Here is a 15,003-nt window from a genome sequence, read left to right as displayed (position 1 = left end):
ACCCCCCTCCCCCCCACACATACGCACCCCCTCCCCCAGCACACATACGCACCCCCTCCCCCCCACACATACGCACCCCCCACACATACGCACCCCCCTCCCCCCCACACATACGCACCCCCCTCCCCCAGCACACATACGCACCCCCCTCCCCCAGCACACATACGCACCCCCCTCCCCAGCACACATACGCATCACCCTCCCCCAGCACACATACGCACCCCCCTCCCCAGCACACACACACAAGCCTGAAAATAACCCCCTCCCTCTCCAAGATACTCTTGTTCACAAACTGCCAACACAAAGTACAATCTGTGGGTGCAAACGGAGCAAAAACGCTTCCACCCCCGGGGCTCTGTGGACAGCAGTTAAAGCGGCTTCTTCATGTCACGGTGCTCAGCTTTGTAAAGTATGAAGGAGATAATCCCGCAATAGGCCACGCTCTTCACCAGTAACAAGGTGTAGGTAAAGTTCGCAATCTGCAGCGAATCCAACGGCGGGCCTGAGCGAATTGAAGAAACACAAAACACATCAACTTCTCTTCATTAAATATTCCTCGCCACTTCTAAATAATGGAAGATATTCTGAATGGGAAAGTGAATAACGGGCAATGGTGTAAAGTATTAATCTGGAGGAGTTCCTGTGGTCCTTATGGAAACAAGGCACCGTCTAGAAGTCTGTTTGCGCCAGTAACCCCACAGTTAAAATGGACTAGAATTGCCCACCTTCAGCATTTATTTTTTAAATCCTGAGAGCAGAGCTATTTTCTAAGATTTTACTCTGGGTGGCACAATGGTTAGCACCGCCAGTGACCCGGTTCAATTCCGATCTAATAATAATAATCTTTATTATTGTCACAAGTAGGCTTACATTAACACTGCAATGAAGTTATTCTGAAACTCCCCTAGTCGCCACATTCCAGCGCCTGTTCAGGTACACAGAGGGAGAATTCAGAATGTCCAAATTACCGAGCAAGCACGTCTTTCAGGACTTGTGGGAGGAAACTGGAGCACCCGGAGGAAACACGCGCAGACCCAGGGAGAACGTGCAGACTCCGCACAGACAGTGACCCAAGCCAGGAATCGAACCTGGGACCCTGGCGCTGTGAGGCAACAGTGCTAACTACTGTCACGGTCTGTGTGGACTTTCTCCCATGTCTGTGTGGGTTTCCTCCGGATGCTCCGGTTTCCTCCCACTGTCTGAAGTGTTAGGTGCATTGGTCATGGTAAATTGCCCCTTAGTGCCCAAAGGTTAGGTGGCGTTACAGGGATGGGCAGGTGCTCCTTCGGAAGGTTAGAGCAGACACGGTGGGCTGAATGGCCTCCTTGTGCACTCGAGGGATTCTACTAGCTTTACTGGTTTCCTTCAATTCAAAAGGAATACAATATAAAATACTGGTTGTACAGCAGGTCAGTCTCACCCATAAGGAGCAGATACATTGGGAAATGTATTGTTAGATTGTGGCTTATTCCGAGTTCCCCACGATGCTGCTAAGATTTATAAATATTTATAGTCTGTATAAGATTATTTTCCTCAACTACCCTATGGCGGTGTTAATGCTCAACATCTCTCTCTCCACCCCACACATCAACATATCCTCCAATTGCTTTTTCCCTCATGCTGAATCTAAATTCCCTTTAACTGTTGTTATGTGAGTCGCCTCAACTACAACTTGTAACAAATTTTACATTTTTAAAAAAAATTTAGATTACCCAATTATTTTTTCCAATTAAGGGGCAATTTAGCGCGGCCAATCCACCTACTCTGCACATTTTTGGGTTGTGGGGGCGAAACCCACGCAGACACGGGGAGAATGTGCAAACTTCACACAGACAGTGACCCAGAGCCGGGATCGAACCTGGGACCTCAGCGCCGTGAGGTGGTTGTGCTAACCACTAGGCCACCGTGCTGCCCTACAAATTTTACATTTAACAACCTTGTTGATAAAGACAACTTGAATTCACTTGAATTCCCAAATAGATTATTTAGTGACTATCCCATATTATGTTCTCTAGTTTTGTTCTTGCCAACAACTTCTCTGCAGCTATCCTGTCACACCAGATGCTGTCAGACCTGTGAGATTGTCCAGTATTTCCTATTTTTGTTTCAGATTCCAGCATCTGCAGCAATTTGTTTTTATAATCATATTTGCACCTTCTCCAGTCCCTCTATTTTGTAAATATTGTTAGGACACCAGAGCTGTACTCAGTATTCCATATGGTTAACCAAGTTTCTGTACAACTTTAGCATAAGCTCCCTCTTATTCAATGATATTCCTCCAGAAATGAAGACCAGCGCTTTGCTAGTTAATAACCCCACATTGCTATATTCAGTGATTTGGACATCTGAAATCAATTCTTATGTTCCTCCACCCCTCTTACACAAATACTGTGGCTAGCTGCCTGCCCATTCTCCTATTTATTCCTGATTCCACATCTTCATGATTGGCGATTCTACTCTGCAGTGTCTCTGTGAAAGTCTTTTAAAACTCCAAATGTAGTACATCAACTTCATTGCCCTTTTCTACTCTTTGTTCTACTTTCTCAAATAATTTGATAAGGTTGTTTAACCAGACCCTTCCTTTTAGAAATCCGTGCTGACTATTGTTATATTCACTCGTGATTACTTTCTATTCAATATTTTGGTAAGGATACTTGGAAATGCATTTGAAGTGCTCAACCAACAGAGCTCTGGACCAAAAACTTGGAGATGGACTTATACAGCTTTACGTACAATGGACTCTACATTTTCTATGTTTTGATGTTTTAATATTCCCATTATCTTTCATTTAAAAAAAATCTTTATTGTTACAAGTAGGCTTTACATTAACACTGCAATGAAGTTACTGTGAAAAGCCCCTAGTCATCACATTCTGACGACTGTTCAGGTACAGAGGGACAATTCAGAATGTCCAATTCACCTAATAGCACATCTTTTGGAACTTGTGGGAGGAAACCAGAGGAGCCAGAGGAAACCCACGCAGACATGGGGAGAATGTGCAGACTCTGCACAGACAGTGACCCAAGCCGGGAATCAAACCTGGGACCCTGGCGCTGTGAAGCAACAGTGCTAACCACAATGCTACTGTGTTGCCTGACAGTAAAATAATTGGTTTGAGTCCAAGACATGTTTAATCCCCCATTTGTAAAATAGGAATCACATTCACTGCCCTTCGCTAATGATTATTTTGAAATATGCCATAATGTGCTAACTCTGACCTAACTTTTAATAAAATGTCTGGATACAATCCTTCTGAATGAGGGATCTTATTCAACAACAACTCGCATTTACATCCTGTTTTTAACGTAGTAACCCATGCCAAGGTGCTTCACCTTTTCAAAACTCTTATCAAACAAGATTTGAGACAATTGTCCCCAGGAGACAGTAGGAGATGATCAAATGATTGGGGAAAGAAACAGATTTTAAAGGGTGAGAGGGAGGTATTGATGTAGAGAAATGTTTTCAGGGATCCAGAGCTTGTTCTTTTTTTAAATTAAGTTATGGGATATAGGCATCGCTGGTTAGGCCAGAATTTATTTCCCATCCTTAATTGCCCTGGAGAAGGTGGTGGTGAGCTGCCTTCTTGAACCACTGCAATCCATGTGGTGTAGGTACACCCACAGTGCTGGCTGTTAGGGAGGGAGTTCCATGATTTTGCCCCAGCGACAGTGAAGGAACGGCCGATATATTTCCAGGTCAGGTTGGTGACTGACTTGGAGGGGAACCTCCAGGTGGTGGGGTTCCCAGGTATCTGCTGTGTTGTCCTTCTAGAATCTAGATGGTAGAGGTTGTGGGTTTGGAAGGTGCTGCCTAAGGAGCCTTGGTGAGTTCCTGCGGTGCATCTTGTGGATGGTCCATACGGCTGCCACTGTTCGTCGGTGGTGGAGGGAATGAATGTTTGTGGAAGGGGGAACAATCAAGCGGGGCTGCTTTGACCTGGATGGTGTTGAGCTTCTTGAGTGTTGGAGCTGCACTTATCCAGGCAAGTGGAGAGTATTCCATTACACTCCTGACTTGTGCCTTGTCAATGGTGGACAGACTTTGGACTTTTTCTCTAAGTTTGATTAGTTTAGTAAGGATCTCGCCTTTTCTATTTTAAATGTTTTAATATATTTTTTGATCTCTTCTTTTGATGTTATCCTGACCATGTTCGTTTCCCTGGTAAATATTGAGGCAAAAATCAAATTCAATATTTCCTTCAGTTTGGTGTCATTCTGTGTGTTTATCATGTGCACCCCTACCTGCTCCAGTGCTCTATCCTGCTCATTTATGTCTCTTTAGAATCCTTCACTAGTTATTTAACTATCCTTTTTTAACCTACTTCTGAATCTTATTTCATTTCCTTTTGCATTCCTCTGTTTTGTTGTCTATGGACTTGGAGAATATATTTCCTTTAGTTTAAATGTTACTATAACTTTATTTTATATCTTTAACTGTGATTGTGATTGCTCTGATGTTTAGTTGGATATATTTCTCCTGGTTTATATTGGTCACCCTTTTTAATGTTTGCCCACTGCTGTTCCTTCATTGGTCCGCATCTTTCCCGGATTATGAAAATCAGCCTACTCGCTGCTGACTTGATGTTTCTGAGCAATGAGCGGGAGGGACGCCGATTGTTTTCCCTGATCCTGGACCACAGAATTGACAGTGCTGAAGGAGGCCATTCGGCCCATCGAGTCCGCACCGGCCCTTGGAAAGAGAACCCCACTCAAGCCCACACCTCCAACCTATCCCCGTGACACCACCAGTTGAGGTTTCCCAACAATTTGGTCATTTTCCTGGTGTATTGAGCCTAGTTTGACGGTGTGTTTTCTGGTTTCATTGTTTGGAGGGTAAGGCCTTGCCCCAGACTGTGTAGCCCCAACACCGAGTGAGGAATTACCTTCATCCACGTTCTCGGCTGTTGCTGAAGGGACGGTGGGACACGGTGGAGATGGAGAAGTGGCAGTGTCCACAGCTACAGAGAAGGAAAAAAAGAAATAGATTAGAAACAATGGGAAATCCCTGCAGTGAGCGCTGAGAGCAGACAGTGAAGGAGGTGTGGGGGAGCTCAGACACTCAGACAGGGAGCTTTGCTCGACAACGGGGCCGATTCCCAGCCGCCTGTTTCTGGGCAGCGCTCCCTTCGCTGGCGGCGCGATTCTACGGCGGTGTCAATTCCACCCCACGCTGACGGGAAAGTCGCTACCGGCGGGAAAAGTGAATGGCAATGGACTGTAACGCCATTCTCTGAATAAAGGTGCCAGTTGTCAATGCGGAGTCAGCCCTCAGCACAAGGGGCAGTTTCTCCCGCATTAGGAACATTTGATGCACAAACTCCAGTCTTTGGGGGAGAGGGGGGGGGGGGGTCTCTGAGTTCACACCGATTGGAATCCCGCGGACATCCGGGAGAATCCCGTGGGAATTCTGCAGTTGATGATTTCCCGCTCCAGATTTTACAATCGATAATTATTCATCTCAAAGCCGGAATTCTGCCGCCCTCCCGCCAGCGGGTTCCGCGCCAGTGTGGAGCGGATTCAATGGGAAATCCCATTGACCAGCGGCGGGGAGATAGAATCCCGCCGCCGAGAAACAGGCGGCCCTGGGGTCGGCCCGGCTGCTCCCCACTCAATTAACAAAAAACTATTTTATTTTTGATCGGATTAAAATCTAAAACCACAGACATTCCTGGTGAAAGTGAATTGAAAGAAAGTTAGATAGATCTTCGGGGAATATTTGGGAGATATTTGGGGGATATTTGGGAGATATTTGGGGAATATTTGGGAGATATTTGGGGAATATTTGGGAGATATTTGTTTGTTGATGGCGGGTATTTCAGGGGGAGGAATACTCTGGCAGTTACTGACCTGTTTTGCTGTTAATGGTGGCCGAGGCTGAACCTGTTTCATGTTCCACCCGGCAGGTGATATCCTTCCCTCCCCACTGCACCTGGGTCACCTCCAGGCGGCTGATAGTCGAATATTTCCCGTTCGGATCTTCCTTCACTGAACCTGTGAACACTTTCCCGATATTCTCGCCAGGGATTTCCCAGGAAACTCGAATAACCTCTGGGAAGAAATCAGTCAGGAGACAGACAACCTGAGCTCTGCCATTGTTCTCCAGTTCTGTGATATTCGGTGGGAAGAGGCGGATTGCTGGTTGTTCAGGAGCTTTGTCTGATTAATAAAAACAATAGGAATTTCTGTAAACATACCGGGCAGGAAGATTGATTTAATAATTGGCCACAGGTTTGCTGAACATTCACCAACTCCCAGCTTTCCCTTCCAGGTGGGTTTTATTGGGGCTTCTGATCTTTTCCTTGTTCAAATTCAAATGGAAATCATGAGAGGAGACAGGGGGTGGACAGGAGAGAGGAGAGAAGGAAGGAGATGGAAAGAAAGAAAGGGGACGGGGAAGAAGATGGAAGACGAAAGGAGGGCTGAGAAGAGGGAGTGGGAGAGGAGGGGGTGGCAGAAGGAGGAGGGAGAGAATCAGAGCGGGAGAGGGGGAGAGGAGAGGGGGAGAGAATCGGAGAGGGAGAGGAGAGGGGGAGAATCGGAGGGGGAGGGGAGAGGAGGGGGAGAGAATCGGAGAGGGAGAGAGGGGATGGGGGGAGAATCGGAGGGGGAGGGGAGAGGAGGGGGAGAGAATCGGAGAGGGAGAGAGGAGAGGGGGAGAGAATCGGAGAGGGAGAGAGGAGATGGGGAGAGAATCGGAGGGGGAGGGGAGAGGAGGGGGAGAGAATCGGAGAGGGAGAGAGGAGAGGGGGAGAGAATCGTTGAGGGAGAAGGGGAGAGGAGGGGGAGAGAATCGGAGGGGGAGAGGAGGGGGTGATGGGGGAGTGAGCAGTGTGGCGCAGTTAACATCAAACAGAATTCAGAGAGTGGATTTGAGACACTGGATTATGGAGAGATTCGAGAGTCGGGCTATTGGCGGAGCAGAGACGGTTATGGGGAGATTAGAGAGTCGGGCTGTTGGCGGAGCAGACACGGTTATGGAGAGATTAGAGAGTCGGGTTGTTGGCGGAGCAGAGACGGTTATGGGGAGATTAGAGAGTCGGGCTGTTGGCGGAGCAGAGACGGTTATGGAGAGATTAGAGAGTCGGGCTGTTGGCGGAGCAGAGACGGTTATGGAGAGATTAGAGAGTCGGGCTGTTGGCGGAGCAGAGACGGTTATGGAGAGATTAGAGAGTCGGGCTGTTGGCGGAGCAAAGACGGTTATGGAGAGATTAGAATGGATCAAGATCAGGAGGATAGAGTAAATTTTAAAAGTGTAGAATAAACAGGGATGGGATAGGAGCGGACAGGAGGGAGTGAATGGTAAAATCTACACCATGGAGAGATTGGCTTTTTGAAGGAAGAATACGGGGAGGAATTGCGAGATTGTAAATGCTGATTTTTCAATCAATGAGAGATTAGTGTCTGGTGGTAGAGGGACTGATTGAAGTGGGATTGAGCTGGGAAGGTCGGTATGAGTTAACAGGAATGGCACAACCCACTCTATCTGCACAGGAGAAATGCGGAAAGTGAACGAGCAGAGATGGGACTCGGTGGGAAAGTCTCAAAGAGAGAGGACATGTTCCATGTTGTAACATTCAGAATTCGCCCCAACTCTCTCTGGCTCCGCTCCTTCTAAAGCCCTGTTCAGAAATGCAGAGTGACCGGTTTCTGGCTGTTAGGAATGGGGCCCAGTGCTAAAAGCAGCGGGCGTCTCATTAAAGCAGAAATGATGAGGAATACTAGTGAATAACTCCAATAATCACTGAATACTCAGCCACCAGAAATAACTCTGCCTTTAACAAATAATCCAGCCGCTCACATATTGTAACTGGACCTGATTGAATACCACTTATTCCCCATTTTGATCGCTCCGGCGGTCGGGGTTCGGATCCCGCTTCTCGGGACCCCCGGGCGGGAACAGCCACCCCCCCCCCCCCCGCCCTGACCTCCCCCCCCCCCCCCCCCCAGTTTGGGACTAAGTGGGAAAGCGGGTTGGAATCCCCTGAGATTGGGAACATTCACCTTCCACAATCTCTACCCCGCCTCAAACTGCAAATTGCTGATCACAGGAATGGAGAACAGGTCAAAATCTCACCTGGAACTGGCGGCCAGTCTGATAACTAAACTCCGGCCACCTCTACCGGTGTGAATTCGGACAGATTCTACTAATAACTCCTGCATTCACCCAGCTGGGCTTTAAATGTTTTCCCTCCATAAACAAGACAGGTTTCGGAGTTGGGTAATAACGGGGGGGGATTGGAAACTGGGTTTGAGTGGAGCAGAGTAACGCGGTCTCCATGGTGCTCGCTGTTAACTGTTGGGATGGTGCAGATCTCCGGGGTGACCCAATTCGCTGTTTAAACGGTTCACTCAACCCGGAGTCGCAACAAACTGCAGGCAGTAACTCCACAAAGTGGCTAATGCTCCAGAACACAGCCACCCTCCAGTTTGTGACCCTCCTCAGCTTACCTGTGACGATCAGTTTGGTGCCAGTTCCGAAGATCTTTATGTTAGAGCACAGTGACACAACACCCAACAAAAACCCGCCGCTACCCCTCTCCCTGGCTGCTGCAGAAAAGCTGAGCAGGAAGCAGGTGCTGGGAGCGGCTCTGTCCAGACCCTGAGCCCACAGACTGTGTAAGTGACCACCCAGAGGCCCAGCCTGACCAGGGTGGAAATAAACCTCTCCCACTCTGTGTTAAACACATTCCTCAAACTTACTTGACACAATGAGGCGAGTCCCGGAGCCGAAAATCTTCTTCCAGCTACCAGATGTGACACTGTGTTACACTTCTGCACAATAACCGAACTGGCCTCCCAATAAACACACCATCTCCCCCCACACACTGTCCCGCTGACCCAGTGCTCAATCCTCAGAGATCCAGCCGCTATTCCAGCCCTGCACTAACTACCATAACTAGTAACCCGGTTAGTCAGCGGCCCCAGTTCACAGATTGTCATTTACAGCGTTCAAACCTCACCTGTAACAAAGAGTTTGCTTCCAGTGCCGAAGATTTTCTCTGTGTAGGAACACAGTGTTTCACCCCCTAACAATAACCCCAGCCAGCCTCCCAGCTCAATGCCGCTCCACATCCACCAAACTGCCGCTTCAATCCCACAGCCAAACCCCTTCTCCATCTCAACCAATGTGACTGGGGGGTTAGTGCCTCGGGATTCAGACAGAGCGGATCTAACCCGGGCTCACAGAGACCCGCACTCAGAGCTCTCGGATAGCAATATTAGTTATACTAACCAGGAACCCAGCAGAATCATTTGACTGATTTCAGATCAATCTTCCCACAAAAACACCTCAGGATTTCACCTGGCGATCTGCCCACTGTGTTACCTGTTTCACAGACCGGGACAATATCCAGGCTTGGGGCTGCCAAGTGGCAACTTACATTCAGGCCACACAAGTGCCAGGCAATGCCCATCTCGAACAGGAGAGGATCTAACCATCGGCCCTTGACATTCAATGGCATTACCATCGCTGAATCCCCCACAATCAACATCCTGGGGGGGTTACCATTGATCAGAAACTGAACTGGACCCGGCCACATTAATACTGTGGCTTCCGGGGCAGGTCAGAGGCTGGGAATCCTGCGGAGAGTAACTCACCTCCTGATCCCCCCCAAAGCCTGACCACCATCTACAAGTCACAAACCAGGAGTGTGATGGAATACTCTCCACTTACCTGGATGAGCGCAGCTCCAACAACAATCAAGAAACTCAACATCATCCAGGACAAAGCAGCCCCGCTTGATTGCTCCCCCTTCCACAAACATTCACACCCTCCACCACCGACGCACAGTGGCAGCCGTGTGTACCATCTACAAGATGCACCGCAGCAACTCACCATTCCTTAGGCAGCACCTTCCAAACTCATGACCATGAACAGCTAGAAGGACAAGAGCAGCAGATACCCGGGAACCCCACCACCTGGAGGTTCCCCTCCAAGTCACTCACCACCCTGACTTGGAAATATATCAGCCGTTCCTTCACTGTTGCTGATGCAACATCCTGGAACTCCCTCCCTAACAGCACAGTGGGTGTACCTACAGCTCATGAACTGCAGAGGTTCAGGAAGGAAGCTCACCATCACCTTCTGAAGGGGAATTAGAGATGGGCAATAAATGCTGACCTAACCAGCGACTCCCACATCCTACAAGGTTAATTTTAAAAAATTCAAAACATTTTAGCTATCAAATTGCTGTGGGTTTGTGAATCCACAGTTTAACATCGCCACCAACTGACCACCTGATATGCTTAGTATTGTGGGGTGTTGGCTACAGATTAGTATGTCTTAAAGACAGGGGTTGGTAAAGCACAGTGGGCTAAACAACTGGCTTGTAATGCAGAACAATGCCAGCAGAACAGGTTCAATTCCCATACTGGTCTCCCTGAACAGGTGTTAGAATGTGGCGACTAGGGGCTTTTCTGCCAGAATGTGGCGACTAGGGGCTTTTCACAGTAACTTCATTGAAGCCTACTTTTGACAATGAGCTATTATTATTAATAAGAAGTCATCATAGTCTTCTGAATTGAATTGAAATGAATTTGATTTATTGTCACATGTACCGAGGTAGCAGTGAAAACTATTGTTCTGCGTACAGTCCAGACAGATCGTTCCATACATGAAAAAGCATAGAGCAAATGACAAATACACAATATAAATTCATAGACACTGGCATCGAGTGAAACATACAGGAGTGTAGTACTACTCAGTAAAGAAGATGTCTGAGGAGATCAGTTCAGTCCATTCAGGGGTCGTAACAGCAGGGAAGAAGCTGTTTTTGAGTCTGTTAGTGCGTGTTCTGAGACTTGTGTATCTCCTGCCCGATGGAAGAAGTTGGAAGAGAGAATAACCCGGGTGGGAGGGGTCTTTGATTATGCTGCCCGCTTTCCCAAGGCAGCAGGAGGTGTAGACAGTATCAATGGATGGGAGGCGGGTTCATGTGATGGACTGGGCGGTGTTGGGCCAAGCAGTTGCCATTCAAGCCTGTGATGCAGCCAGATAGGATGCTTTCTGTGGTGCATCTGTGAAAGTTGGTAAGAGTCAATGTGGACATGCCAAATTTCTTTAGTTTCCTGAGGAAGTATAGGAGCTGTTGTACTTTCTTGGTCATAGCGTCAACGTGGATGGACCAGGACAGATTGTTGAAGCTGTCAACCATCTCCACCTCGGCGCCGTTGATGCATATAGGAATGTGTATGATACTCCGCTTCCTGAAGTTAATGACCAGCTCTTTAGTTTTGCTGACATTGAGGGAGAGATTGTTGTTGTTACACCACTCCACTAGGTTCTCTATCTCCCTCCTGTACTCTGACTCATTGTTGTTCGAGATCCGACCCACTACGGTCGTGTCATCAGAAAACTTGTAGATGGAGTTGGAGCCAAATTTTGTCACACAGTGGTGTGTGTATAGGGAGAATAGTAGGTGGCTAAGCACGCAGCCTTGCGGGACCCCAGTGCTGAGGACTATCGTGGAGGAGGTGTCATTGTTTATCCTTACTGATTGTATCTATGGTTAACTACAGGTTAACTATAAGTCTCTATTACCTATTGGAACTATTAACTATTTGAAATATTTGCACATGTTAGGTAAGGGGTATAAGCTCGCAGCTGACTCCATGCTCAAGCCGATACATGACTGTACTCAACAGCGTGGAAACCATTACAAGGGGACATAAATTTAAGGTGAATGGTGGAAGATATAGGGGGAATGTCAGAGGTAAGTTCTTTACCCAGAGAGTAGTGGGGGCATGGAATGTACTGCCTGTGGAAATAGTTGAGTTGGAAACATTAGGGACCTTCAAGCGGCTATTGGATAGGTACATGGATTATGGTAGAATAATGGAGTGTAGATTAATTTGTTCTTAAGGGCAGCACGGTAGCATTGTGGATAGCACAATTGCTTCACAGCTCCAGGGTCCCAGGCTCGATTCTGGCTTGGGTCACTGTGTGGAGTCTGCACATCCTCCCCGTGTGTGCGTGGGTTTCCTCCGGGTGCTCCGGTTTCCTCCCACAGTCCAAAGATATGCAGGTTGGGTGGATTGGCCATGATAAATTGCCCTTAGATTATCATAGAGTTTTGGACACAATGATTAAACTAGGACAAAAGTTCGGCACAACATGGTGGGCCGAAGGGCCTGTTCTGTGCTGTATTTCTCTATGTTCTATGTTCAACACCACAGTAACTCTGTGTGGATGGTACTGTGCTCAGTCCCACATTAACCCTTTATGTGCCAGACCCTCATACTACATTCCCCATGACTTTATCTAGTGTATTTGGAGATATATTAGGGCACTTCATCTCTTCCATTGTTATCACTCATACATTTGCCAGCCGTGTGTTTCTTGGCTGTGGGATTCTTCTGGCCGCCGACTGTCAATGGGATTTCCGGTTGTAACCACTCCACCTGGAGTGAAAGCCGTGGGCAGGAAGGTTCAATCACAATGACCCAACATTTCTGGTTAACATTATCACTATTTCTATATTATAATAATAATATATTGTTGTTATTTTGACATTATAACTACTCCATCAAGTCCTTGAAGTTTGAGGTTGGGGTGGTCTGGGCCCCTCCCACAGGTCGTTCACAGTTCTGTCAGAGGAGTGATGGACTGTGCTGTTGCTGTTTCTTACTGAGCTGTTATCTGGGTAACTTTCATTCCTTTCTTCCATTCCTTCACAATGAACTGTAAACAGCCGCTTCTGCCGCTGCTTTGATTGGTGGCTGCTGCTCAAACTCATTTCTTGTGGGGTGGGTGAACATTTTCTGCTTCTTGCTTCTTTCACTTTTCCTGTCATCATGTGGGTTTTCTCAGTGTCCACTGTGGCTGAGGACGTGTTCCTGTAGCCAGAAGGTTGGTGGTACGCTCACCCCCTGCTTTTCATTGCCAGCCATGAGCAGCTTCCAGCATCTCTTGTGGTTTTGGCATGCCGTCTGGGAGTTGCAGCAGCTACACAGTGGTTGGAGGGTTGATCTGCTTCCCTGTCATTGAGACCAGAGATAGAGGCATCACAGATTGCTGATCATTCTCTTTCAGCCCGTCTGCTGGCATGTCATGCTACCTTCTGGGTGGTTGGCTGATCTGACAATTGAGGGATTTCCAGGGCCTGTAGTGTGAATGGACAATCCTGCTCCACAAAGAGAGGAGACAGTTCAGAGCAAAATTCCCAGTAAGAGTATTCCTTTCTGTTTGAGTACTCATCAATATGCAATTCTGTTTGGTTAATGACAATGGTCACCTCAGCATCATCTGTTGATTTGAGGAGATGCAAGGCTCTGCAGACATCTCTGCTCAGGAGAGAGGAAAGTTGGTCATGGATGAAGTACATCAGCTCAAACGTCTGTTTGCTGCCTTACCAGTGGTTCCAGTATTATACCAATGACTGGGTCAGATTCCTCTGGGCCCATAAAGTAGTGTGTCCACTGTTCAAAGCCAGAGGTCTTTCACCACGGTTCTTTGTCCAACAGGATTGTTTCCTTTTTAAAAAATAAATTTAGAGTACCCGGTTCATTTTTTCCAATTAAGGGGCAATTTAGTGTGGCCAATCCACCTACCCTGCACATCTTTGGGTTGTGGGGGCGAAACCCACGCAGACACGGGGTGAATGTGCAAACTCCACACAGACAGTGACCCAGAGCCGGGATCGAACCTGGGACCTCAGCGCCGTGAGGCAGCAGTGCTAACCACTGCACCACCGTGCTGCCCCCGCGGGATTGTTTCCTGACTGCGTTATCTAAATTTAGATTTGTTAGGTGGCCAGTGACAGAAATTTCAAACTTAGAAACCTACTTGGTATCTTCACCTCATGGACCATCTTTGGGCCTTTGGTGTGTTTCAGAGATTTTGCCTTGCACAGTTTGCCATAATGTTCAATCCTGTTGCATTGGCAGCACTGCACTCGTAGGACAACAATGTCACTTGTGAGGGTGCTTCACTCCACATAGGAACATAGAAAATAGGAGCAGGAGGAGGCCATTCAGCCCCTCAAGCCTCCTCTGCCATTCATTATGATCACGGCTGATTATCCAACTGCGTAATCCATCTCCGTTAATCCCTATAGCTCTAAGAGCTGTATCAAACTCCTCCTTGAAAACATACGGGGCTGGATTCTCCCTTTCAGCAGGTAAGTGCTGGCGCCAGGGCAGCATGTGTGGACTTTTATGACCAAAAATTCGGGGTGAAACCTTCACTGATTCCGGTACTAGCGAGGGGCTAGCACCGGCGCTGGGTAAAACTCCCGCCTCCCGTGCCGAGAATGGGCAGAGAATGGTCGGGTCCCAGGCCGCGCATGCGTACGGCTGATGACCTGCACCGGTTGCACCATACAACATGGCGCCGGCCATGCACGACTCCACAGACCACCCCTGGTCACCCTCCACCAGTTCCCCCAGCCCTTGCAGAAGCCCCCCCCCCCCCCCCCGGCCAGCACCATGGATCCTGGCCGAGTTTGGCAGCACTGGACACAGTCTGCAGCCGTCACGCCCAGCTCCTGACCACTCAGACCACACATCAACCGCGCGGTTGGGAACCCAGCTTTGGGGCCGGCCAATGACGCACCAACGTTGAAACGGCGCGCGGCGAGCGTCATGATAATGCCAATTTGGAGAGGCGGAACATAGCTGACTGTCGTCAAACCAGTGCCGGCCCCGATTTCAGTGTGAAAATCCATTCCCCGTCCAATTGCCGAACACAATTTCAGCGTCGGGCAAGGGAGAATCCAGCCCTCAATGTTTCAACCTCAATTATTTTCTGTGGTCGTGAATACCACCGGCTCACCACTCTCTGGGTGAAGAAATTTGTCCTCATCTCAGTCCTAAATTGTAGCCATGATGTGGAGATGCCGGCGTTGGACTGGGGTGAGCACAGTAAGAAGTCTTACAACACCAGGTTAAAGTCCAACAGGTTTGTTTCAAACACGAGCTTTCGGAGCACGGCTCCTTCTTCAGGTGACACACCTCTCACCTGAAGAAGGAGCCGTGCTCCGAAAGCTCGTGTTTGAAACAAACCTGT

At 48.2% G+C, this 15,003-nt stretch overlaps 1 protein-coding gene across 1 annotated transcript; it reads right to left on the bottom strand.

The window, feature by feature from the left end:
• Positions 1–243: 243 nt before the first annotated feature.
• On the bottom strand, positions 244–12,790 carry LOC119972172 (M1-specific T cell receptor beta chain-like). The gene is made up of 5 exons (XM_038808498.1): positions 12,570–12,790; positions 8,448–8,671; positions 5,847–6,155; positions 4,883–4,957; positions 244–502 (listed from the first exon to the last, which is right to left on the bottom strand). The coding sequence occupies exons 1-5, from the start codon at positions 12,788–12,790 to the stop codon at positions 369–371; spliced, it is 963 nt and encodes a 320-aa protein (XP_038664426.1). The 3' UTR covers positions 244–368.
• Positions 12,791–15,003: the final 2,213 nt, after the last annotated feature.

This window comes from Scyliorhinus canicula, chromosome 10 (genome assembly GCF_902713615.1).
Source record: "Scyliorhinus canicula chromosome 10, sScyCan1.1, whole genome shotgun sequence".
Classification (NCBI taxonomy): Eukaryota; Metazoa; Chordata; class Chondrichthyes; order Carcharhiniformes; family Scyliorhinidae; genus Scyliorhinus; species Scyliorhinus canicula.
This window is presented reverse-complemented; position numbering and strand designations above follow the sequence as displayed.